Raw genomic sequence first — 24396 nt, 5'->3', positions numbered from 1 at the left:
TTACTACCTGTTAGCATGTTATGATTTATATGTACTACCTGTTAGCATGTTAAGATTTATATTTACTACCTGTTAGCATGTTAAGATTTATATTTACTACCTGTTAGCATGTTATGATTTATATTTACTACCTGTGAGCATGATGTGCTTTATGTTTAGAGGAGAGCCTACTTTTTATGCTTTTACAGAAGAGCTGTTGTTCAGTGATTTAAAAAATGTTCACCTAGGAGTCTGTCCAAGTGCCCGGCCGGCTGATAGCAGAGCTGGGCCATTTAGCTCTGCTATCAGCTCGCCTGGTGCTAACACAGACTCTGCTGGCTGATCAATGGCGCTTGGCCAATGAGACAGGATAATTGAGTTTGTTGTGTGACTCCATGCGTGATATGGATTCCCATATAAACCCTTATTAGGTACCATAATAAGATCATGGTGGGGAGGAATTCCAGTGACCCGTGCTGAGCACTGACCTCAATCCCATTAAATGCCCCTGGGATATATTTGAAGATCGATTGATAGCCTGGCGTTCACATCTAACATCATTGTCTGACCACATAAATTCCCACAGACACACTCACGGGTAAGGAAAAGTGAAGCATGTTATAGCTGCACTTTTTAATGCTCATGGGTTTGGAATGGGGTGTCCAACAATTTCATGGCCAGGAGTCCACATACCTTTAGCCATGTGGTGTATTCTTCTCATTTCTCAGGAAACAGCAGCTTTATAGAAAGTATAATCTCCTCCCCTCAATCCCTCGCTCTCTCTCCCTCTCGCTCTCTCTTTAGTTCTCTCTCACACTCCTCTCTCTCTGATATGCTGGTAGTGGGGTTCATGAGAGAAAAGGGATTTCAATCCTGAACTGTTGCTTCTCACAGTACTCTGAGTTTAGTCTCTCCTAAAGCTCACTCACTGGACTATCTCATGGAAAAGGATTAACAGTTTCCTAGACTGCTTAGTGCAAGGATGGAAATATAGACTGAAATGACTAATATATCATTTTAAATTCTTTTAAGACAGACAAAGTTGTTTTTTTGCTGACTTGTTGACTTTGTTGAGTAAAATATTCATCCTAGAGTAAATATAGATGCTCTGTAAATGTTTAAAGTTTACATGAAGATGGTTATGTTTCCAACTATTTATACCACTTTCCAACTTCAGGTTGGAACAATCCTGTAGATTTAAACACTACGTGGAGAACCATGGCTGGTCAGTTTGTTCTACTTCAAATTGTCATTGTTGCTATACTTGCGTGGTCCACGCTGGCTCAGGATGAGTCTACAACAGAGATGGACATGGTCCTGACCAATCAGACGACGGATCCCATGGTGACTTCAGAAGGAGTTCAAGAACCGAGCTCACCTGCAGAACAGGAGGAGGAACCAGTCCCACCCACAGGTACCCGCTGCCAAGGTTATTACGATGTGATGGGACAGTGGGACCCACCATTCAATTGCAATGCAGGTATTTTTCTGTATTGCTGTGGCACTTGCTTCTACCGCTTCTGCTGCCAGTTCCGCCAGCAGAGGCTGGACCAGAACTCATGCTCCAACTATGATACACCCATCTGGGCAAACACAGGAAAGCCTGTGTCCAGTAACACTGAGGTGCAGTCGGACCAAGAACGGGATCAAACCCATATGATCGTCTACATAATCTGTGGTGTTGTGGCCATCATGGTTTTAGTGGGCATCTTTACCAAGCTGGGTCTGGAGAAAAGTCAAAGTGGACAAAATGATTTCAGTGGCTCAAGGTAAGTTCATGATGCATGATTTTGTTTGTTTTTATTAGTAAAAGTGCAAATAGACATGCACAAGCACGTGGCCCTGTCATTGAGATTTTTTTTTTGTCAAATTTAGTCATCAAAAAACAATATTTAAAAACATCTCTCACAAAACAGCTTTCACAAAATCATGAAAAGAAAATTAGGGTATTGTGTACATCATCTGTGTACCAGTGCTCATCCTAAAAAAAAACTACACGTCATAAGTAAGTGAGTGAATGAGTGAATGTTGAAACACAGTTAGGAGTAGGAGAAAACTGTAGGAAGCAGGTCACTAAGAAAATGACTTAAAATGCTGCTTTCCATTGGGGCGGCATGATGGCTTAGTGGGTAGCACTGTCGCCTCACAGCAAGAAGGTCCTGGGTTCGATCCCCAGGCGGGGCGGTCCAGGTCCTTTCTGTCCTTTCTGAGTTTGCATGTTCTCCCCGTGTCTGCATGGGTTTCCTCCGGGAGCTGCGGTTTCCTCCCACAGTCCAAAAACATTCAGTCAGGTTAATTGGAGACACTGAATTGCTCTATAGGTGAATGGGTGTGTGTGTGAGTGTGTGATGGACTGGCGTCCCGTCTAGGGTGTTACTGTGTGCCTTGCGCCTCCCCCATGACCCTAATTGGATAAGCGGATAAGAAAATGAATGAATGAATGAACTATTCATTAGCTTTTTTAATAAAACTTTCATTGACAGAGTTCTAGCATTACTGTAAATGTTTACATGTACTACTAAAGTAATTTGTTTAATAAGGGTTTTGGTCTAGATCTCTTTAAAGCTGCGTAAAGACAATTTTCAATTGTAAACTTATACACAAATTCAAATTAAATAAAACTGAAATATGATAATAAAATACAAGGAGAACTAAGGAAAACTTTGTCAGATTAGATGGCAAGCATCTGTGAACTTTGCTCTTCAGGTCTCTCCACAGATGTTTGACAGGGTTTAAGTCTGGGCTTTGGCTGGGCCACTCTAAAACATTGCCTCAAAGCCACGTCACTGTTGTTTTTGCATTAAGCTTTGGGTCATTGTCATGTTGAAAAGTGAACTGTCGCACCAGTCTAGGTTTGTGTGTACTATAGAGGAGGTTTTCTTTAAGGATGTTCCAGTATTGTGCTGAATTTATTTGCCCCCCTCCCTCCATTCTTATCAGTCTTCATGTTGCTGTCGCTGTAAACCACCCTCATAGCATGATGCTGCCACCACCGTGTTTCACCATACAGATTATATTAGCCAGGTGATGAGCAGTCCTATTTTTGCCAGAATCTTTTACATGCCTTTTACTCCACAATGGCTTTCATCTTGTCATTCTGCCATAAATGCCTAATTTAAGGAGTGATGCATAAATGCCAGTCTATCCAGCAGGATCTTCTATCTTTGCACAGGAGTTTTGGATTTCTTACATTTACATTTACATTTTCAGCATTTAGCAGACGCCTTTGTCCAAAGTGACTTACATTACAGTTTACAGACTGAGCAATTGAGGGTTAAGAGCCTTGCTCAAGGGCCCAACAGCAGCAAACTGGCAAGTGGTAACCCTAACCAGCGACCTTCTGATTACTAGTCCAGTACCTTAACCACTAGGCTACGGCTTTCTTAGACTGGCTGGCCAAGGCTTTTATTGCCCGGATGCCCAATTATCCAATCGGGTATGGAAAGATTTAAGATTGTGCCAAGTTTCTTCTATTTCTAAATTATTGAGGTTACTGTGGTCCTGGAAACACTCAAAGCCTTAGATATTTCCCTGATGTTTGTCTTGCCACAATTGGATTGGGGAGATCCACAGTTCCTTTTTTTATTTACCACATCAAAGGGTTTGAAGACTTTAATTTTCTTAAAATAAAAACAAGTTCTTCTGTCATTGATATAGGTGGTTATAAGTGTAGAATGATGTCAAATGGTAATTATGTCCATTCAAAATCCACTTCACAACACAAAAATTACACAACAAGCCAAGCTGTCTAAATATTTTTAAAATCCACAGTAAATAGAAAGCATTTTCTTATTAACTTGTTTGTCTTTTTAGCCTCCCAGGCTTTTTGGACCTTTTTGGTTAATGCAGTTTTGGTTAATATTGTTTTTCAGTACAAATTTGTATTGCTTTTGTTCAGATCAAAACATTGTGTCCTCATTTGATTATTCATACTTCCTAGCCCCCTGTTGTTCTTTTTTTCAGAACACATCTGCTAATTACGTAAACACCTTTTATCAGATGAACACAGAAAAAAACATTTTATGGCAAGAAACATTCTGCTGCAAAAGAAAGATGAATCTAGAAGAGCTCTAAATCAGAGCGCTTCCCAAACGTCTAACACTTCTCCTGAGATTAATGCTTCATACAAGATTAAGAGTTCTCTCATATTAACATGCTGTACAGAGAATAAACAAACTTTTCTCTGCATTAACCTTCTTCTGTATCTGATCTTTGCTGCTCTTTATATACTGTACATACTGACATAAATAAATAAATGTTGGCATAAATGTTGGCACACATACACACACACGGTCCTGGGTTCGATTCCCAAAAAAAGAGTGCTCTTAGGGTGTGTCCCTCCATACATGCAGCTAGGCTGCACTGCACTTGTCAAAGTGTAGGTGATAAGATGCATACGGCATGCTGCCCACGTGTCGGAAGGGGGCGTGAGTTAGCTTCGTTCTCCTCAATCAGGGCAGAGATCGGCATTGGTGGAGAGGAAGCATGACGCAATGGGGCAATTGGACACGCTAAAAAGGGAGAAAAAGGGGAGAAAATGCATAAAGAAAAAAATATAAAAAAGTGTAAAACATGACGTTAAAATCCTAATAAACACACACACACACACAAAGCAGTTTTAGTAGCTCTAGTTAAGCTGACTGCATGTTCTTGGACTTGTGGGAAGGAACCAGAGCACCTGAAGGAAACCCACACAGACACAAGGAGAACATGCAAACTTCTCACAGCGCCAACATGCCACCGATGTTAGAAACAATAATGTTTAATTATTCAAATAATGTGGGGTTATTTGTGACCCTACATACACTAAACCTATACTGCCCTCCTTTTTTGACCAGCCATGTGGATATAACTGTTTCCAGTCTTTTTACTCTTTACATTTTACTTAAGTATGTCAGGTTAAGAGTCTTATTAATATTAAAAATGTGACACTGTATTGAACTAACATTAAGAAAGTACATGGTTCAGATCACAGATTAAAGAAAATTGGCATGACTGTGAACAATAAAAAACCCTCTGTAGCCAGAAAACTGAAAGCATTAGTATGTCAGACATATCAGTTTCTGTCAGACTGTGAGAAAATACTGAATCTTTTGTTAATTTAATATAATATTTAACTTTTGCATTGTAAAGTGAACACATGTAAAGTGTTAGAGGATGTAGACTGTTAAAAGCATCAGTGAGTCTCTGGGGTCAAGTCAATTTAATTTTATTTGTATAGCGCTTTTTACAATGAACATTGTCTCAAAGCAACTTTACAGAGTCCAGGACCTACAGACCAAAAAAAGTCCCTAATCCACCCCAGGTCTGCTCGTGTTCAACCTGAATCTCTAAATGGTTCTGTTCTTTGCTCCATATTTTTAGAAAAAATGAACTATTTCACTTAAAAATAGGTAGAAGCTCCTTATTGTCTTCTCCTTACAGTTTGTTAGTTGACCTTACTCTGTTTACCCTCTTCTGTAGTTCAGACCTGCCCAGATACATTTGACATGACTGAAAGTGGCTGCTGCGGGGTGTATGAGTGAGAAGGGTGTTTATGTTTCAAGGTGTTTCTGTCTATCTGAATTTAAAAAAGCTTGTCGTCTCCTGCATGGCTGAGTCATGGTGGGTGAGCATTGACATTTTCATCCTCCTGGCCCCCTGCCTGCCCACCCCTCTATCCCATCCACTTCAGGCACCCTAAGTTGACTTAAGGCAATGTGAGGGTCTATGCTTCCTGACAAATCCGTGCTCATCAGTTCACTGTCATTCTGGATTTTTAAACACAAATCTGTACAACCTCCATTGCTTACACCTGATTTTTTCAGGTACATTTCTGCCTCATACTGAAGCAGACAGAGAAGTGTGCTCTAACAAGATGTACTACACATGGTGAACTGTGATGAAAAATAGAACACAATAAAAACCACAAAGCTCGGTGTAATGAGAAATGTCTAAATCACTCCTATTTTTCCTAAATGATTGTTGTATTGTACACAGTGGCATAACTAGGAGCTCATGGGCCCCAGTGCAAAAAAAATGTATGCCCCCTCAACTAATTTCATATATATATATATATATATATATACACTGGTCAGCCATAACATTGAAACCACCTCCTTGTTTCTACACTCACTGTCCATTTTATCAGCTCCACTTACCATATAGAAGCACTTTGTAGTTCTACAATTACTGACTGTAGTCCATCTGTTTCTCTACATACTTTTTTAACCTGCTTTCACCCTGTTCTTCAATGGTCAGGACACCCACAGGACCACCACAGAGCAGGTATTATGTAGGTGGTGGATCATTCTCAGCACTGCAGTGACACTGACATGGTGGTGGTGTGTTAGTGTGTGTTGTGCTGGTATGAGTGGATCAGAAACAGCAGCTCTGCTGGAGTTTTAAAATACCGTGTCCACTTACTGTCCACTATATTAGACACTCCTACCTAGTTGGTCCACCTTGTAGATGTAAAGTCAGAGACGATCACTCATCTGTTGCTGCTGTTTGAGTTGGTCATCTTCTAGTCCTTCATCAGTGGTCACAGGGGGCGCTGTTGGCTGAATATTTTTGGTTGGTGGACCATTCTCAGTCCAGCAGTGACAGTGAGGTGTTTAAAAACTCCATGAGCATTGCTGTGTCTGATCCACTCATACCAGCACAACACATACTAACACACCACCACCATGTCATTGTCACTGCAGTGCTGAGAATCATCCACCACCTAAATAATACCTGCTCTGTAGTTGTCCTGTGGGGGTCCTGACCATTGAAGAACTGGGTGAAAGCACACTACTGAGCACCACTTTTTTGCTTTAATTTACGGAGTCCCCCGGTAGTTATACCCCTGATTGTACGATTGTAAAATATTGTAATTCTGCTTTGACCTTAAAGATTTCAGGGTTGTTTAATTAGATGAATAGTCATGTCACTTAATAATAATAATAATTTTTATTCCAGTGAAAAATGAGACTTTGATTTGAATGTGGGTGACTGGTCTCCAATTTGTTCTCATTATGAGAGTAGACTTCCGTATTAGAAATGTGAAATCTTTGATAGTGTCATTACCAGTAGGTATAAAGGTTATGGTCATATTCTGTTTAGCCAGTCTCATCTGACAAATAGCTGACAGAGATTAAAGTAGAGGGAAGGAATTGTGAAAGCATATTTTCTATTTTTTCTATTTTTTCTGACACTGCCTCTGAATGATAACTGTAGACCCTTAAAAATATCTATTTTTTTAAATGATGCCCTAGAAAATAATGAAAAATTGCTTTGAATGTGTATTCCAGGCCCTCCTGTCATCCCATAATAACAGACTTACTAGCTTTTTGCTTACAAACTTTTCTAGCTTCAAATTATTTTGCAATTTCAGGACAAAGAAAGTCTAAAAGTTATTTATTTTATAATGGCATTTTATAAATAGTAATATATTGAATAGTGCTGTATTAAATGTACTTAATTTAGATGTAAAGTAAAAATGATTTAAAAAGGCTTAAATTATGCAATTATCAGCAGTAATTAGATCTGATTATATTGTTATTTATTGTATTGTCTGCTGTGTCCACTGTTACATAGCAGATAGACATTTAAGCTGAATGAATCTGATCCACAATAAACTAATTAGTGACAATTTAAATATTTTCAAATAAATAAAGCATTGTAAAAATGTTTATCTTGATTATTTTCTTGATTGGTAAGATGAAGGGTATCAGAGATACATACCCCACTTCCAGAAAAAATAAGAGTGAAACGTATTAATAATATATCAGTTAGACTATTGCATTTCACAATAAGCAGGTGAAAGGGGGTTAAAAAGTGAGTCCAACTCACTCACTCACTCAGTCACTCACTCAGAGTTTGCAATTAAAATGGCTAGTGGCTCATCATTTAGAGCCACACTTCGTAAAGGAATTGCCATTCAGTTTAAAAAGAACATTTCACAATCTACCATACACAATAATTTGAGAACTCTACTAAAAGACTGTTAACTATCTTTCTCTAATGTAACATAATATAAAGCAGTGTGTAATTTATCATTATGTCTTATTAATAATAAAACTGTAAATATTTTCAGATTGTCTCTCCAAACCTATTTCAGAATTGTCCACACTCTGGCCTTCTCTGTGTTTTTATGAATGTGAAGGCTGGAGAGTAAAAAAGCAGGACTTTTTCATAAGGATATCATTGCCTTTGACCTTTGGTGTTGGCGAAGACTTTTGAAAGTTCAAACAAAGACAAACAAATGAATTCTGAATTTTGAACACATTATGAGAAGAACACGTTCAATGGATAAGAAAATTATGCTTAAAAAATTAAGGGTCAAGAGAAAAAGAATGGCCAGCAACAAGGAACATTAAATGTACCATTAAGCCTGAGGATCCAAACAAAAGACAGAATGTTCTGAAGAAACAGTAGCCAAATTAGGAATAAAATGATTAAATAAAGATAAATTTAGTTTAATTTGGTGCCTACTTGATTTGGCTCTCTTATATAATCATTACTGACTAGTGCTATTTTGTATTGTCATACAATTAGAACATTTAGAATTTTACAATTTTAAGGAATTTTAATTAGGATCACATTGTTTTTTATTTAAATATACAATCATTAGGATGGCACGGTGACTAAGTGTGTAGCACTGTTGCCTCTTAGCAAGAAGGTCCTGGGTTTGATCCCCAGGTGGGGCGAACCCAGAGTTTGCATGTTCTCCCCGTGTCTGCGTGGGTTTCCTCTGGGAGCTCCGGTTTCCTCCCACAGTCCAAATACATGCAGCCAGGTTAATTGGAGACAATGAATTGCCCTATAGGTGAATGGGGGTGTGTGTGTGTGTGTGTGTGTGTGTGTGTGTGTGTGTGTGTGTCTGCCCTGCGATGGACTGGCGCCCCTTCCAGGGTGTTACTGTGTGCCTTGTGCCCATTGAAAAGCTGGGATAGGCTCCAGCACCCCCCTGCAACGACCCTGATTAGATAAGCGGTTAAGAAAGTGAGTGAGTGTACAATCATTATTTATTTATGTGTAGAATGCACATAAATTAGTACAAGATGAATAAGTTAGGTGAAGATGTATCAAGTGAATAAGAGTCAAAGTCAAAGACTTTGAACAATTTGTACTCCAAGGATAATAAAGAAGAACTTTCTCCAGATTTCAAAGCACACATGTAAAATGGGAATAAAAACTCGATGAAAAACATTTTCTTTACAAAACTCACCAATCAATTTACACGGCTCTCTTTAGACAGGAGAGCTTCTCTCTCAGTACTGCTTACTTCCAGGCTGTTGCATGCCAGCTAAAACACAAAGAAATAAGTTAATAATTTAATAATAATTTTTTCTGTAAAGTACTGTACAGTGTTGTATCATTTGTTTTATAGTACAGTCCCGGGGTTACACATTGCAGGTGTAAATTCTCAATTCAACAGCAGGACGTACTGCAGCTGCATTTATTACTTATTGATTTAGTGAAAGCAGAAGAGAACTGTCAACATCCAGCTGTAGAAAAACATGTTAGGATACAGAAAAAGGTTACAAGTGATAGAAAATCAAATGTTCAAAACTTCAACCTGAGGCTTAAGGGCAGTGGTTTGTTTGTACAGCTAATTCAGCCTTTAGACATTTCAATAATACTTCATACATACACTGATCAGCCATAACATTAAAACCACCTCCTTGTTTCAGCTCCACTTACCATATAGAAGCACGTTGTTGTTCTACAATTACTGACTCTATTTCTCTACATACTTTTTAGCCTGCTTAATTTTTAGTAGCTCCAACTGGCGTGACAGCATGTCTTTGTCTGTTTCACTGTGGACTTACAGTCTAAATTAAATGCATTTCCAACATCCAGTAACAATTTGTTTAATGGTGATATTTAAAACACTAGTGGCGCATGGTTGCATCAACCATTAGCATTTTTACTGAAATCACATGCCATTCGAGACTAATGTTACAGGCTTAAACCATTTTCCTAAAAAAGAAGAGCTATAAATGACTTTACACAAGATCTGGCAGTAGACAAACCTCACTAAAATGAATCGGGGCTGATGTTAAACACTCTTGCATCAGATTTTCCTCTTATGAGTTTATTTACAGATGTGTGTTTACAGATAAAAAGTAGGTTAAATAACATCTGCTGTTATTTGTTTCTGTACCTTTAAGGAATGGTAAATGTCAGAGAAAACTGTGAAGGTCTTCCAGATTAAAGTTCAACAGGCTTGGGCTATAGAGTGATCAATAAAACACTTATAATCGGACACTTTGTGTATCTTTTGCAGGACTCTTCAGGAGCTGCTAAAGCAGCCAGGTGGAGATGTGAGTGCCGCAGACAGACCTGCTACCACCACATCTTCAGTTGGTGCCAATGGCATCTCAGCTAGAATGTTACGCAGTCACAGTGGTAAGAAACAGTGTGTCATACCTTTCTCCCATTGAAACATACAATAGGGCCTACAAGTCTTAGTGAGAATACTTCTATTCTGCATTTGGTTTTTAAATTTAATACAATGTTTTTATTTTCCATTACAAATCCTGTAATCAGCACAACAATTTTGGTTTGGTCACATTTGGTCACTCACTCACATTTACATTTACATTTTAAGCATTTAGCAGACACCTTTATCCAAAGCGACTTACATTCACATTTACAGTATACAATCTGAGCAATTGAGGGTTAAGGGCCTTGCTCAAGGGCCCAACAGCAGCAACCTGGCAGTGGTGAGGCTTGAACCAGCAACCTTTAGATTACTAGTCCAGTACCCTAATCACTAGGCTACGGCTTGCCCTGTCACAATTATAATCCAGAGTAACAGTAAACTGATAACCAGCAGTATTATCTAGTGCAACACCACCAGAATTAATGCATCTGCACCATGCATTTGGAAATCACATCACTTTAAAACAAAAGTAAATGTAGGAGTTTTATAAATTGATAAAACCAGGTTTATTGTGTACAAAATACATTAATAAATGCAACAAAACAGTAGCTGACATCATTCTGAGGTCACATGGGAAAATGCAATTTCTACACTCACTACTCACTCCATTTTATCAGCTCCACTTACCATACAGAAGCACTTTGTAGTTCTACAATTACTGACTGTAGTCCATCTGTTTCTCTACATACTTTTTAGCCCCTTGCCATGCTGTTCTTCAATGGTCAGGACCACTACAGAGTAGGTATTATTATCAGCACTGCAGTGACACTAACATGGTGGTTGTTGTTAGTGTGTGTTGTGCTGATTTGAGTGGATCAGACACAGCAATGCTGTTGGAGTTTTTAAACACCTTACTGTCACTGCTGGACTGAGAATAGTCCACCAACCAAAAATATCCAACCAACAGCGCCCCATGGGCAGCGGCCTGTGACCACTGATGAAGGTCTAGAAGATGACCAACTCAAACAGCAACAATAGATGAGCAATAGTCTCTGACTTTACATCTACAAGTTGGACCAACTAGGTAGGAGTGTCTAATAGAGTGGACAGTGAGTGGACACGGTATTTAAAAACTCCAGCAGTGCTGCTGTGTCTGATCCACTCATACCAGCACAACACACACTAACACAGCACCACCATGTTGGTGTCACTGCAGTGCTGAGAATGATCCACAAGGAGGTGGTTTTAATGTTATGGCTGATCAGTGTATTTACGAAGAGTGAACATTCTTAAAAACAATATAATATTTGGCAAAATGTATGCACACCCTTATCTAAATAACTGAGGTTAGGTGTTTCAGCCACACCTAGTGCTAACAGGTGTATACAATCATTTATATAAAATACATTCATCCACATTTGTGTGCCTCTGTGCACAAAAAAGCCTCTTTAAACACCTTTGAGAAAAACTGGAACAGCGATAGCGAGCCAGGCCTTCGCCTACAACCTCACAACTGTTCTTTTGACTGAATGGGCACAACTTCAACACTTTTATTTTCAAAAGTAAAAGTGGCTGCAAGTATGAGTTGACCATATTAATGCTTATGGTTTTGGAGGGGGATGTCCAACAACCTCTTTGTCAAATGTGCACATTGCATATTTTGTGCATACATGTGCATATTTTCAGCCATCTACCATTGTTTATTATTTATGAGGAGCTGTTTTAACAGTTCCAAAGCTGACTGTTGACTGGATGACTAAAAATGGCAACATGACCTAGCTTAACTTTCTGTGCTTCTATGGATGCATCACCTGGTAAAAGAAATATGCTTCAGTGCCTATGCTGATTTGTTTGCATTCCATTGGGAATGACCTTTTCCTCAATAACACTGACTGTGTTGGGGTTTTCTGTGTCTATGGTGGGCTCTCGATCATGTCGGGAGTTCAGATGTGGATGTAAAGATGTGGGCAGCGAAGCAGGAGGGGAAAATCAAATACAAAAAAACAAGGAAGGGTCAATTCTACTAGCCACAGTGCAACAGATCAGTCACATTTAGGCATCACTCATCTTTGTTATGTGTTGAGTAAAATTTCAAATCAAATGTATTTATTTGAATAGACCTTTTTACAATAGACATTGTCTCAAAGCAGTCAGAATCCAGGACCAACAAACCAAAACCCCCTGTTGAACAAGCCAAGGGCAACAGAAGCAAGGAAAAACTCCTTTAATATTACAAGAAGGAAACCTTAAGAGGAACCAGACTCAGCAGGGACCTCCATCCTCCTTGGGTATCCTGAAGGATTATTTGAATGAATTAGAATTAATCAAATTATACATACAAAATAGCATTATTTCTATAACAAAGGTTATAACAAGTAAAAAGCAAAACAAATTTAATTAGAACTCATCATAGTTCAGTTTAGTCTGTGGTAAAGTCTAATAGTGAGTTCTGATTGTCATCTGACTACAATACAAGCAGGTTTTAAGTGATTCAGATATAATGAAATAATTGTTAACATATCCATTTGATAATGTTCTAGAGAATGTTATACAAGATATAGTTTCTTTATTGTGTGCAGGATGGGCTAAATATTCTGAAGCTAAATTTAATCCAAATCTTTTTAAATGATCAGATTTTGTTCAGCTGCATTGAAAGTGTTTGAAAAAAAGTCTAATATAAGCAGATCTAGGCTGGCAGACTAAAGTACTTAAGTATTTCTTCTTCTCTCTTTTATTTTAGTGTTTATTGCCTTTACACCGATCAGACATAACATTATGACCACCTTCCTAATATTGTGTTGGTCGCCCTTTTGCTGCCCCATACACAACAAACTGTGATGCACTGTGTATTCTGACACCTTTCTATCAGAACCAGCATTAACTTCTTTAGCAATTTGAGCTACAGTTGCTCATCTGTTGGATCGGACCACATGGGCCAGCCTACGCTCCCCATGTGCATCAATGAGCCTTGGCCGCCCATGACCATGTCGCCGGTTTACCACTGTTCCTTCCTTGGACCACCCTCCAGGCCACCCAAAGAGGATGGGGGTACCTGCTGAGTCTGGTTACTCTTAAGGTTTCTTACTGTAATTTAAAGGGAGTTTTACCTTGCCACTGTTGCCCTTGGCTTGCTCAATAGGGGTTTTTTGTCTGTTGGTCCTTGATTCTGTAAAGTTGCTTTGAGACAATGTTCATTGTGAAAAGCGCTATATAAATAATTTTGACTTGACTTGACTTGTGATAGATACTGACCACTGCAGACCGGGAACACCACACAACAGCTGCAGTTTTGGAGATGCTCTGACCCAGCCGTCTAGCCATCACAATTCGGCTCTTGTCAAACTCGTTTAAATCCTTACGCTTGTCCATTTTTCCTGCTTCTAACATCATCTTTGAGGATAAAATGTTCACTTGCTGCCTAATATCTCACCCACTAACAACTGCCGTAATGAAGAGATAATCAGTGTTATTCACTTCACCTGTCAGTGGTCATAATTTTATGCCTGGTCGGTGCATGTGCCATTGTTTTTTTTACCCTTTTGCCTTCATTCCTCTTCAAACAAAGACCCAAAACGAACAAACAAACAAAAATGTGCAACTCATTATAGTCCTCATCTGTACATGTAACCAAGGTTGCCTGAGCTACAAATGCCAAGAGTGGATTTGCATACTGTTAACTCGTGATGTAAACCTGACAGCTGATGCAGGATTTATGCAGATATCCAGTCCATGCTCATCATGGCAAGGATTTAAATTTGCCTTTCCAGTGCTTAAAAGTTTTATGTGTGTGACTACACATTTGCATACTCTATATTTTTAAATTCAGCCATGGTGTGAAGATTAAAACGTGCTGCTGCTTTTGTCACAAGGGTTTTAAAAAGCTTGCTCAGAAAAACTGTAACACAGGGGCTCAGAAAGACTGACATGTCTCCATGCTTTTGATCTGAACGGAGTAAAAAAGGGAGCAGCGCTGGCTAGAGAAACCTGTCATGCTGCCTCGTATGTGGTGTGGATTAGGACCCTCAAGCTGTGTAACACCTAGAAATTTTAAGGGATGTGACCTGATAAAGTGGCCCTTGTGGCAGTGTTGTTATCACAGTGAAAGGAAAAGCTGATATTATCTTTAGTAAAGCCTCAGGCTCATACTTCAGCTCCTGCCTACATTACTATAGTCACTGTTAAAAGTAAATTTCAGTTTATCTAACAAATACATTTATACCAGGACTAATAAAGTTAGTTAACAAACCCATGCTGTATAGTTTATACACCGATCAGCCATAACATTAAAACCACCTCCTGGTTTCTACACTCACTGTCCATTTTATAAGCTCCACTTACCATATAGAAGCACTTTATTGTTCTACAATTACTGACTGTAGACCATCTATTTCTCTACATACTTTTTAGCCTGCTTTCACTTTGTTCTTCAATGGTCAGGACCCCCACAGGACCACTACAGAGCAGGTATTATTTAGGTGGTGGATTATTATTATACTGCAGTGACAAAGACATGGTGGTGGTGTGTTAGTGTGTGTTGTGCTGGTATGAGTGGATCAGACACAGCATTGCTGCTGGAGTTTTTAAATACCGTGTCCACTCACTGTCCACTCTATTAGACACTCCTACCTAGTTGGTCCACCTGGTAGATGTAAAGTCAGAGATGATCACTCACCTATTGCTGCTGTTTGAGTTGGTCATCTTCTAGACCTTCATCAGTGGTCACAGGACGCTGCCCACGGGGCGCTGTTGGCTGGATATTTTTTGGTTGGTGGACTATTCTCAGTCCAGCAGTGAAAGTGAGGTGTTTAAAAACTCCATCAGCGCTGCTGTGTCTTATCCACTCATACCAGCAGAACACACACTAACACACCACCACCATGTCAGTGTCACTGCAGTGCTGAGAATGATCCACCACCCAAATAATACCTGCTCTGTAGTGGCCCTGGGAGAGTCCTGACCATTGAAGAACAGTATGAAAGGGGGCTAACAAAGCATGCAGAGAAACAGATGGACTACAGTCAGTAATTGTAGAACTACAAAGAGCTTCTATATGGTAAGTGGAGCTGATAAAATGGACAGTGAGTGCAGAAACAAGGAGGTGGTTTTAATGTTATGGCTGATCGGTGTGTACTGACATTATAAAGTATTTTACTATCTATAATATATAATGACACACCAAAGAGTATTCTCCTTACTTTAATAAATAATTCCTTAAAGCAATAAATAAGCTTGTAGCCACTAAAAGGAAATGAATTTAAAGTGTGACATGTATTCACTATAGAAGAAGAGCTGTGCCCGTTGTTCAGAGCTCAGAATAATGTGCTGTGTTTAATGAGACGTGACTAATGAGCAGTGGAAAACAGAAACGGAAACAGCATCCAATATCCACTAATTGCATTAATGCTGTCACCCAGTTGTGGATGTAGGCCATTCAGACTGGGACAGAGCACCGAAAGTAGCATGCGCCTTATTTCTCTGGTCAATAAATGACATGATAATACTGGCTAGGCAAGCAGGACAAATGCATAATTATTTCTAAAATCAGGCATCTAATTTCGACCTTGCCCCATTGTTGTGCTGTTTTAAGGTCATCGGCCTGTGACTAAAATCAAAACTATAAATATAATGAATAAAAAAGTCTACACACACCTGTTAAAATGCCAGGTTTTGTAATGTAAAAAATCAGACCAAGATTAATCATTTTGCATTTATTTTCACATTTAATGTGACCTATAATCTGACCTAAATCTTTTACGGTGGAAAACAAAACAAGTTGCATAAGTGTGCACATCGTCTTACACTTTCTGTGTTTAGAATGAACCAATCACATTCACTCACTCACTCTCTTAACTGCTTATCCAATTAGGGTCGCGGTTCCAATTAGGCTGGAGCCTATCCCAGCTAGGGCAGACACACACACAAACACCCATTCACCTATAGGGCAATTCAGTGTCTCCAATTAACCTGACTGCATGTTTTTGGACTGTGGGAGGAAACCGGAGCTCCCGGAGGAGGACCCAGACCGCCCCGCCTGGGAATCGAACCCAGGACCTTCTTGCTGTGAGGCGACAGTGCTACCCACCGAGCCACCATGCCGCCACCAATCACATTCAAACTCATGTTAAATAGTAGTCCTTGGCACCAATTAAAGTGATTAAACCCGTATAAAGTTCAGCTCTTTTAGTGGGATTTTTCTGACATTTACTGGGGTCAGTTGTAGCCTAGTGGTTAAAGCACTGGACTAGTAATCCAAAGGTCACTGGTTCAAGCCCCACTACTGCCAGGCTGCCACTGTTGGGCCCTTGAGCAAGGCACTTATTTCTCGATTGCTTAGACAGTATACTGTCACAGTACTGTATGTTGCTTTGGATAAAAGTGTCTGCTAAATGCTACAAATATAAATATACTTAGTTTTATCCTACAGCAAAAGCCGTGGTCCACAAAAGCTTACAAAGCATCAAAGAGCTCTTACTGTTAAAAGGTGTCAGTCAGGTGCAAAAACTTTCCAAGGCATTACATATACCATGGAACACAGTAAAGATGGTCATCAACATGTAGTTAAAATATGGCACAACTAGTGATACTACAAAAAACTGGATGTCCTTCCAAAACTGATGAAAAGCCAAGAACAAAACTGATCCCGGAGGCTGCTAGAGACCTGAATCTTTCTGAATTGGGCTGAAATGCCCTGGCAGTATGACAGATTTCGAGTGCTTTTGCATGAAGGAGTGGACAAAGGTTGCCAGGTCAAGCTGTGCCATGCTGATAGACTCCTATACAAAATACTTAATGATGCCATAAAATCAAAAGATGTTTTAACAAAGTATTAATTTAAGGGTGTGCATATTTATACAACCACATTATTGTAAAGTTTTTTTCTGCTAAAAGATTTGTACAGATTATAGCAAGACACTAAAGTAAACCTGTGAAAAATACTTAACATTTACTTGTATGTATTTTAATTAGTAATAAATGACATACTTATTATAGACAATTTAAAAACTCTAAACCCTTTTTCCTCTTTATTCCATTTTTAGAGCAGTACCATCTGAACAATACTGCTTTTCGTTCGATTAGCCCAATGGTTGGACTTCCTCAGCCCCAAAGCAACATCAGCCTGCCAGGCATTGCTCACAACAAGTATACCTCACTGAAGGCTGTTGGTAAGTAAACAAACAATGATGAACTAAGAATTATATGAACATCAGGAAAGCAGTTGGTCTATATTGAGCTAATCCACTTCATCAAATCCCTTTAGTCCCTTTTTTATCATATAATTCAACCACTGTTTATTTATTTTATCACTTAATTTGTATTTGTATTATCTTATTGTTTTGTGTGAATCAATTCCCATAAGAGCTCAAACACACTTTCCTACAGAGTTCAAATCCAAATGTGCTTCCTAATAAATCATTCATGAGTGTGCTTGCAAAAATGATACATAAAAGCTAAGAAAAGTACAACCCCAAATCAGAAAAAGTTGGTACAGCATGGAAAATGCAAATAATAAAAAAAACACAGAGTTTCTTACATTTACTTTGACTTTTATTTGATTGCAGGATGAACCTGAGATATTCATTTTATTTATTAATAAACATCCATTCCTGCATTTCAGTCTTGCATTCCAAAAAAAAGTTGGAACAGTAAAGCATGTAATGTTGCCATTCCTTTTCACCACACTTAAAAGATGTTTTGGCACCAAGGAGACCAAGTGATTTAGTGTTTCAGCTTTTATTTTGTCTCATTCTTCCTGCAAACACGTCTTAAGATGTAAAACAGTACGGGGTCATCATTGTCACATTTTTTGTTTCAAAATTCTCTATTGGGGACAGGTCAGGACTGCAGGCAGGCCAGTCCAGTACCAGTACCCTCTTCTTCATCAGCCATGATGATGTAATGTGTGCAGCATGTGGTTCCAAAAAAGACCTGGAATGCTGATTCATCTGACCACAATACATGTTTCCACTGTGTGATGGTCCTTCTTTTTTGCACAGTTAAGTTTTAAGTGGCATTTGTGCATGTAACTCTGTATTGTAGTGCTTGACAAAGGTTTGCCAAAGTAATCCCTCACCCATGTGGTTATATCAGCTATTGTTGAGTGTTGGTTCTTGATGCAGTGCCATCTGAGGGATTGAAGATCATGGGCGTTCAGCTTAAACTTGTGTCCTTGGCCTTTACGCACTGAGATTCCTCCTGATTTCTTAAATAGTTTAATGTTATTATGCACTGTAGAGGGAGAAATATGCAAATCCATTCCAAACGTTCCTTGAGGTACATTGTTTTTAAACATTTCAATAATTTTCTCACACATTTGTTGAGAAACTGGAGATCATCTGATCATCTTTGCTCATTAAAGACTCAGCCTTTCCTGGATGCTGCTTTTGTACCAAAACCATGATTACAATCACCTGTTGACATCACCTGTTTGGAATTCATTATTCATTATTCATTCATTCATTTTTTCACCTCATTACTAGCCCTAAATTGCTCCCGTTCCAACTTTTTTTGGAATGTGTTGCAGGCCTGAAATGCAGGAATTGAGGTATATTAATAAATGAAATGAAGTTGAGCAGATAAAACATGAAATATCTTGGGTTCAAACTGTCTGCAATCAAATAAAAGTCAAAGTAAATGTAAGGAACACTGCATTTTTATTTTATTTGCATTTTCCATACTGTCACAACTTTTTCTGATTTGGGGTTGTAGTAAAATAGTATTGGACATTTTGCTTGTGTTGCAGTGTTGCAAAGCAGTTTCCCCAACTGTCTTTATTTTAGATATTTGCCAGATGTGATCTTTTCTCTGCATTACTCATGCCATATATGTTTGTTAACAATAATTCTAAAAGACATAAGTAGACTTAGACATAAGTTCATGATTACATCACACAATCCAATCACATGTGCACACCTTAAAATATCTTCTGACTTGCTCCTCATCGGTTGTAAACAATGTAAATAAAACACTGTTGACATAATGAGCAGAGACAGAGCGACAGAGGTCAACTCCTGATGCAGAGAAAAGTAGCCCGTGTCTGATGAATGACCTTAACGCTTTGGTGTTTTTTCATGTTCTACTAATCAGAAACGACACCATTGCCTCCTCTGAGTCTGTACAATCACTACACTAAGTTACATTTTTTGACTACAACAATTTATTTAAGGATTTCTTTGTGTTCTTATGTCAGGGTCTCTTGTTCATTACTTTCAGACAGCCCACTACACAGCTACTGTAGATACTGGGCTCTATTGATTAATAATAATTTACATTTTAAACCCCAACCACTTTTGCTCCAAGTTATGCTGATTATTGTAACCATTTGTACCAGAGTTTGTAAAGTAAAAACAGTGTAGATAGTTTACTTCTACTCTACATGATAATGGATTATGTAGATACACCCTAGAGATCTGATACCACGATATCGGTCCATCTGATACCAAGTATATGTACAGTCTGGCATAAACTGCTCGAGTGATATAGATATAGATATACTTTATTTGTCATATATACATATACAGGTGTAAAGTACAATGAAATTCTTTCTTCGCGTATCCCAGCTTGTTTGGAAGCTGGGGTCAGAGGTCAGGGTCAGCCATCGTACAGTGCCCCTGGAGCAGAGAGGGTTAAGGGCCTTGCTCAAGGACCCAACAGTGGCTGCATTGCAGAGCCTGGATTTGAACTGCCAATCTTCCAGTTGATAGCCCAAAGCTCTACCCACTAGGCTACCACTGTCCCTCAGTATTGATATTGGATTGCTCCTGAGATATTTTAGCTGTGAACATGTTTAATGTTGACTCACTAAACACGAATCCTACACATGAATGATAAGCACTAACAGACTAAAATAATCAGCTCACTCTGAGTATTAAATAACTACAGGTGTAAGATAATACTGGATCTTACATTTATGGCATTTTGCAGATGCTTTTATTCAAAGAGACAGTTATGACCAATCACGATGCAAGCATTTGAGAGGTAAGGGTCTTGCTCTCAGGCCCAACAATGGCAAATTAGTGATAGTGGGCTTTTAAAAAAATTGTTGTTTATGTATTTTCTCTCCTTTTTTTTCTCCCGACTTTTAGCGTATCCAATTACCCAATTGCATTACACTTCCTCTTTACTGATGCTGATCCCTGCCCTGATTGAGGAGAGTGAGACTGATACATGCCCCCTCCGACACACGCTTTGTGTACGGAGAGCCACACCCTGATCAATGCATTATTCCTCAACTCTGTGCAGGCGCCATTATTTAGCCAGCAGAGGTCATAATTATAGTTATGAGGAGTCTTTATGCGGCTCCCACCCTGTATGAACAACAGCCAATCGTTGTTCATGTAGCCACCAAGCCCAGCCAGATGGCAGAGCTGAGTTTCAAACCAACGAGTTCGAAATGTCAGCTCTGGTGTGCTAGCATGATTGCGTGTGATAATGGGCTTTAAGCAGAGACCTTCCAATTGATAATCCACCACAGCCACCACTGCTAACAAGTGCATACATGCATGCATACAGTTCTGTAATCTACTGTCGGACAAACACTGGCAGTAGCATAAGTCATACTTTAGTCACATAAGTCACTTTAAAGTTAGTTGTAGTCTAGCGGTCAAGGGACTGGACTTGTAATCAGAGGGTTGCTGGTTCAAGCCCCACCACTGCCAGGTGGTCACTGATGGGCCCTTGAGCAAGGCCCTTAACCCTCAACTGCTTAAACTGTAAGTCGCTTTGGATAAAAGCATCTGCTAAATGCTGACTTTTATTGTGGCACAGTCAAAAAATTTGTAATTTTCATTATTGCTTTATCCAGGTAGGGTGACAGCGGGTGCAGTTACTCTTGGAAACACTGGGCGCAGGGCACAATCCAATTCGGGGCTTTGGCCATTACACCCCATCCTCCCCAATCATGTCTGTGTAGATGCCCAGCTGGCTGATAGCACCACTGAGATTTGAACCTGCATCTCAGTTTTAGACCACTGTGCCACCCAATGCCCAATGAGTTGGAGTTTTGAATACATCGTATTGAATCTCAGCTCTGCCTTCCGACTGGGCGGCTGCATGAACAACGATTGGTTGTTGTTCATAATGTTAGGGGTAAAAAGTCGGATCATAGGTCCTCATAACTGGTGCAACTGCGGCCCCTGCTGGCTGACTGATGGCGCCTGCACAAAGCTGAGGAATAATGCTGATGGGGGTGTGGCCCTCCATACACAGTGCCCGTCGATGTATGAACTTGACTCTTGCAGGTGAAAAATGCAGTCTGTACTGACTGTACGTGCCGGAGGGGGCGTATGTCAGTTGAGAGGCGTCCTCAGTCAGCGGTGAGGGGTCGAATCAGTATAGAGGATGCAATCATAGTGATCACTGCATACACACAGTGATCACTGCATACACTGATCACCCACTGCATGAAACTGTGGCTGCACTGGGCAGCTCCTTAGCGACAGGCTTCTTCACCCGCGTTGCTCAAAGGAGAGATATCGCAGCTCCTTTCTTCCTTCTGCTGTCAGGTTATACAACCAGCACCGTCCCAAACGTAGACAATTACCATCACAATAATTCACTTGGTTTTTAGTACAATAATCCACTTGGTTTTTAGTACTTCTCTGTGCAATTACTTTTAAATTATGTGCAATACTTGTTGTACCTGCTGTACTTTGTGCAATATTTTGTAATAACTGTGCATTTGGTTAACTTCATCTATAAATACTGTTTATATTTTTGTAATTTTTACTTTTGTAATTTTTTGTAACTTCGCACTTTACTGCTGTACTTTGTGCAATATTTCTAATAACTGCAATATTTGGTTACCTTCCTATATAAATACTGTTTATATTTTTTGTAATTTTGGGGGGAGGGGGGATTTGTTTTAAAATGACAGTGCCCAATGCAAAGTTGTCTTTCTAAAGGTTTACCAGCCAATTCACAGAAGTCATGTTCTAACATCTAGTGCCAACATGGAGTAACTCAATTTTCTGATGTCCAAACGTATGCATATGTAAGCATATGTATAGAGTGTATACCACTTGAAAAAAAATCTGCTTAAATTCTAGAAATATATCTACATCTGTATACCCCACCTCTAATGTCCATCTCTTCTTCTTTTGTAGCGGATACTGCCAGCAGAAGTTATTATAAGAGCTATCCACATATGGACTTCTCTCAGTACCAAAGGTCTGCAGCCTTCCAGCCCATCTCAGTGCTACCCAAAGACAAGTCCTATATGCATCAGACCAAACCCTACATGCATCAGACTCCTCATGACATCCACTCACCCCTCTCCATTTCCATCCCCACCGGTCAGTTTGAAAGGAGCCGCATCCCAAAGACCAGCACTCACCCTGTACTTTGCAGCTCAGGTTTCAGAGCTTGTGACTCAGGACCTCGGCATGTCCACCGGCAGACCTCTCACCCGGGGCACTCCAGTCGGCGGCAGTCCTACTCCACCAGGAGGCAATATAGCATAGAGATGCTGCCTGAGCTTTTCTCACAACCCATGACCACAGAACGGCGGTCACCATACCAGCACCCTCCCAAATACAAGTCCTATCATACTAACAGCAAGACAGAAGTCACTGTCTAGGAGTTTGTACATGGCATTCTTATCTTTTTTTTAGTGTGATCCTTCAATTCCAACTGTGTAGCTTTCCGTAGTTTTTTTAGCCTCATTTGCCCAATCTGTATCCTCACAAACACAGAACTTAGAGGCGAATGAGGTCAGTGTAAAACAAAGGAATGCACCCTAGGGCTACATTAACTCAGCAAGGGTAATGTCTCCATCACATCAGCTCTGCGCCTACCTACACAGGCGAGGATAGGAGATGGTTTGTGGTTTGGCCACTGTTACAAAACTGTAACCAAGGGATTTATTATTTTTTTGGAAATGCTGCAAAATGGAATCCGTACGATCCACTTAATCCATTTACCGGAGGCAGAAGGCAGCATGTCTGCTCTTACTTAGCAATGCATGCAAGAGTAAAATCTGTGGAAGAATTGGACATGTTTTATGTGGGGTTTTTTTTATCACTGGAAAGTTTATTGGTTCTATTATTTCTTTGGTCAGACAAGGTCCACAGGTCTCAGTATCATTACAGCTTTAATACCTATAAGGTCTATTACTTGGTGTTTATAATTACACAAATTATACACTGATCAGCCATAACATTAAAACCAGCTCCTTGTGTCTACACTCACTGTCCATTTTATCAGCTCCACTTTCCATATAGAAGCATTTTGTAGTTCTACAATTACTGACTGTAGTCCATCTATTTCTCTACATACTTTTTCTAACCTGCTTTCACCCTGTTCTTCAGTGGTCAGGACCCCCACAGGACCACCACAGAGTAGGTATTATTTAGGTGGTGGGTCATTCTCAACACTACAGTGACACTGACATGGTGGTGGTGTGTGAGTGTGTGTTGTGCACTCACAGTCCACTCTATTAGACACTCCTACCTGGTTGGTTCACCTTGTAGATGTAAAGTCAGAGACAATCACTCATCTATTGCTGCTGTTTGAGTTGGTCATCTTCTAGACCTTCATCAGTGTTCACAGGACGCTGCCCACAGGGCGCTGTTGGCTGGATATATTTTTGGTTGGTGGACTATTCTCAGTCCAGCAGCGACAGTGAGGTGTTTAAAAACTCCATCAGCGCTGCTGTGTCTTATCCACTCATACCAGCACAACACACACTAACACACCACCACCATGTCAGTGTCACTGCAGTGCTGAGAATGACCCACCACCCAAATAATACCTACTCTGTAGTGGTCCTGGGAGAGTCCTGACCATTGAAGAACAGCATGAAAGGGGCTAACAAAGCCTGCAGTGAAACAGATGGACTACAGTCAGTAATTGTAGAACTACAAAGTGCTTCTATATGGTAAGTGGAGCTGATAAAATGGACAGTGAGTGTAGAAACAAGGAGGTGGTTTTAATGTTATGGCTGATCGGTGTATATCCAGTCATGTCCTTTTTGCAATCATTTAGATTTTTTAACTTGACACCCCTGTAAACATTGTGTGCACCTTTGATGTATTTACATGTTACATTAAATCCTCTGAATCTTTTTT

The 24396-nt window shown here is 39.7% G+C and overlaps 1 protein-coding gene across 1 annotated transcript; it reads left to right on the top strand.

Moving 5' to 3' along the window:
* Positions 1 to 1197: 1197 nt before the first annotated feature.
* shisa8b (shisa family member 8b) lies at positions 1198 to 22907 on the top strand. Its single transcript, XM_063003125.1, has 4 exons — positions 1198 to 1748; positions 10235 to 10356; positions 17371 to 17496; positions 22435 to 22907. Exons 1-4 carry the CDS (start codon positions 1198 to 1200, stop codon positions 22905 to 22907), a joined length of 1272 nt encoding a protein of 423 aa, XP_062859195.1.
* The last annotated feature ends 1489 nt before the right edge of the window (positions 22908 to 24396 follow it).

The sequence above is a fragment of the Trichomycterus rosablanca genome, chromosome 10 (genome assembly GCF_030014385.1).
Source record: "Trichomycterus rosablanca isolate fTriRos1 chromosome 10, fTriRos1.hap1, whole genome shotgun sequence".
In the NCBI taxonomy this organism is placed as follows: Eukaryota; Metazoa; Chordata; class Actinopteri; order Siluriformes; family Trichomycteridae; genus Trichomycterus; species Trichomycterus rosablanca.
This window is presented reverse-complemented; position numbering and strand designations above follow the sequence as displayed.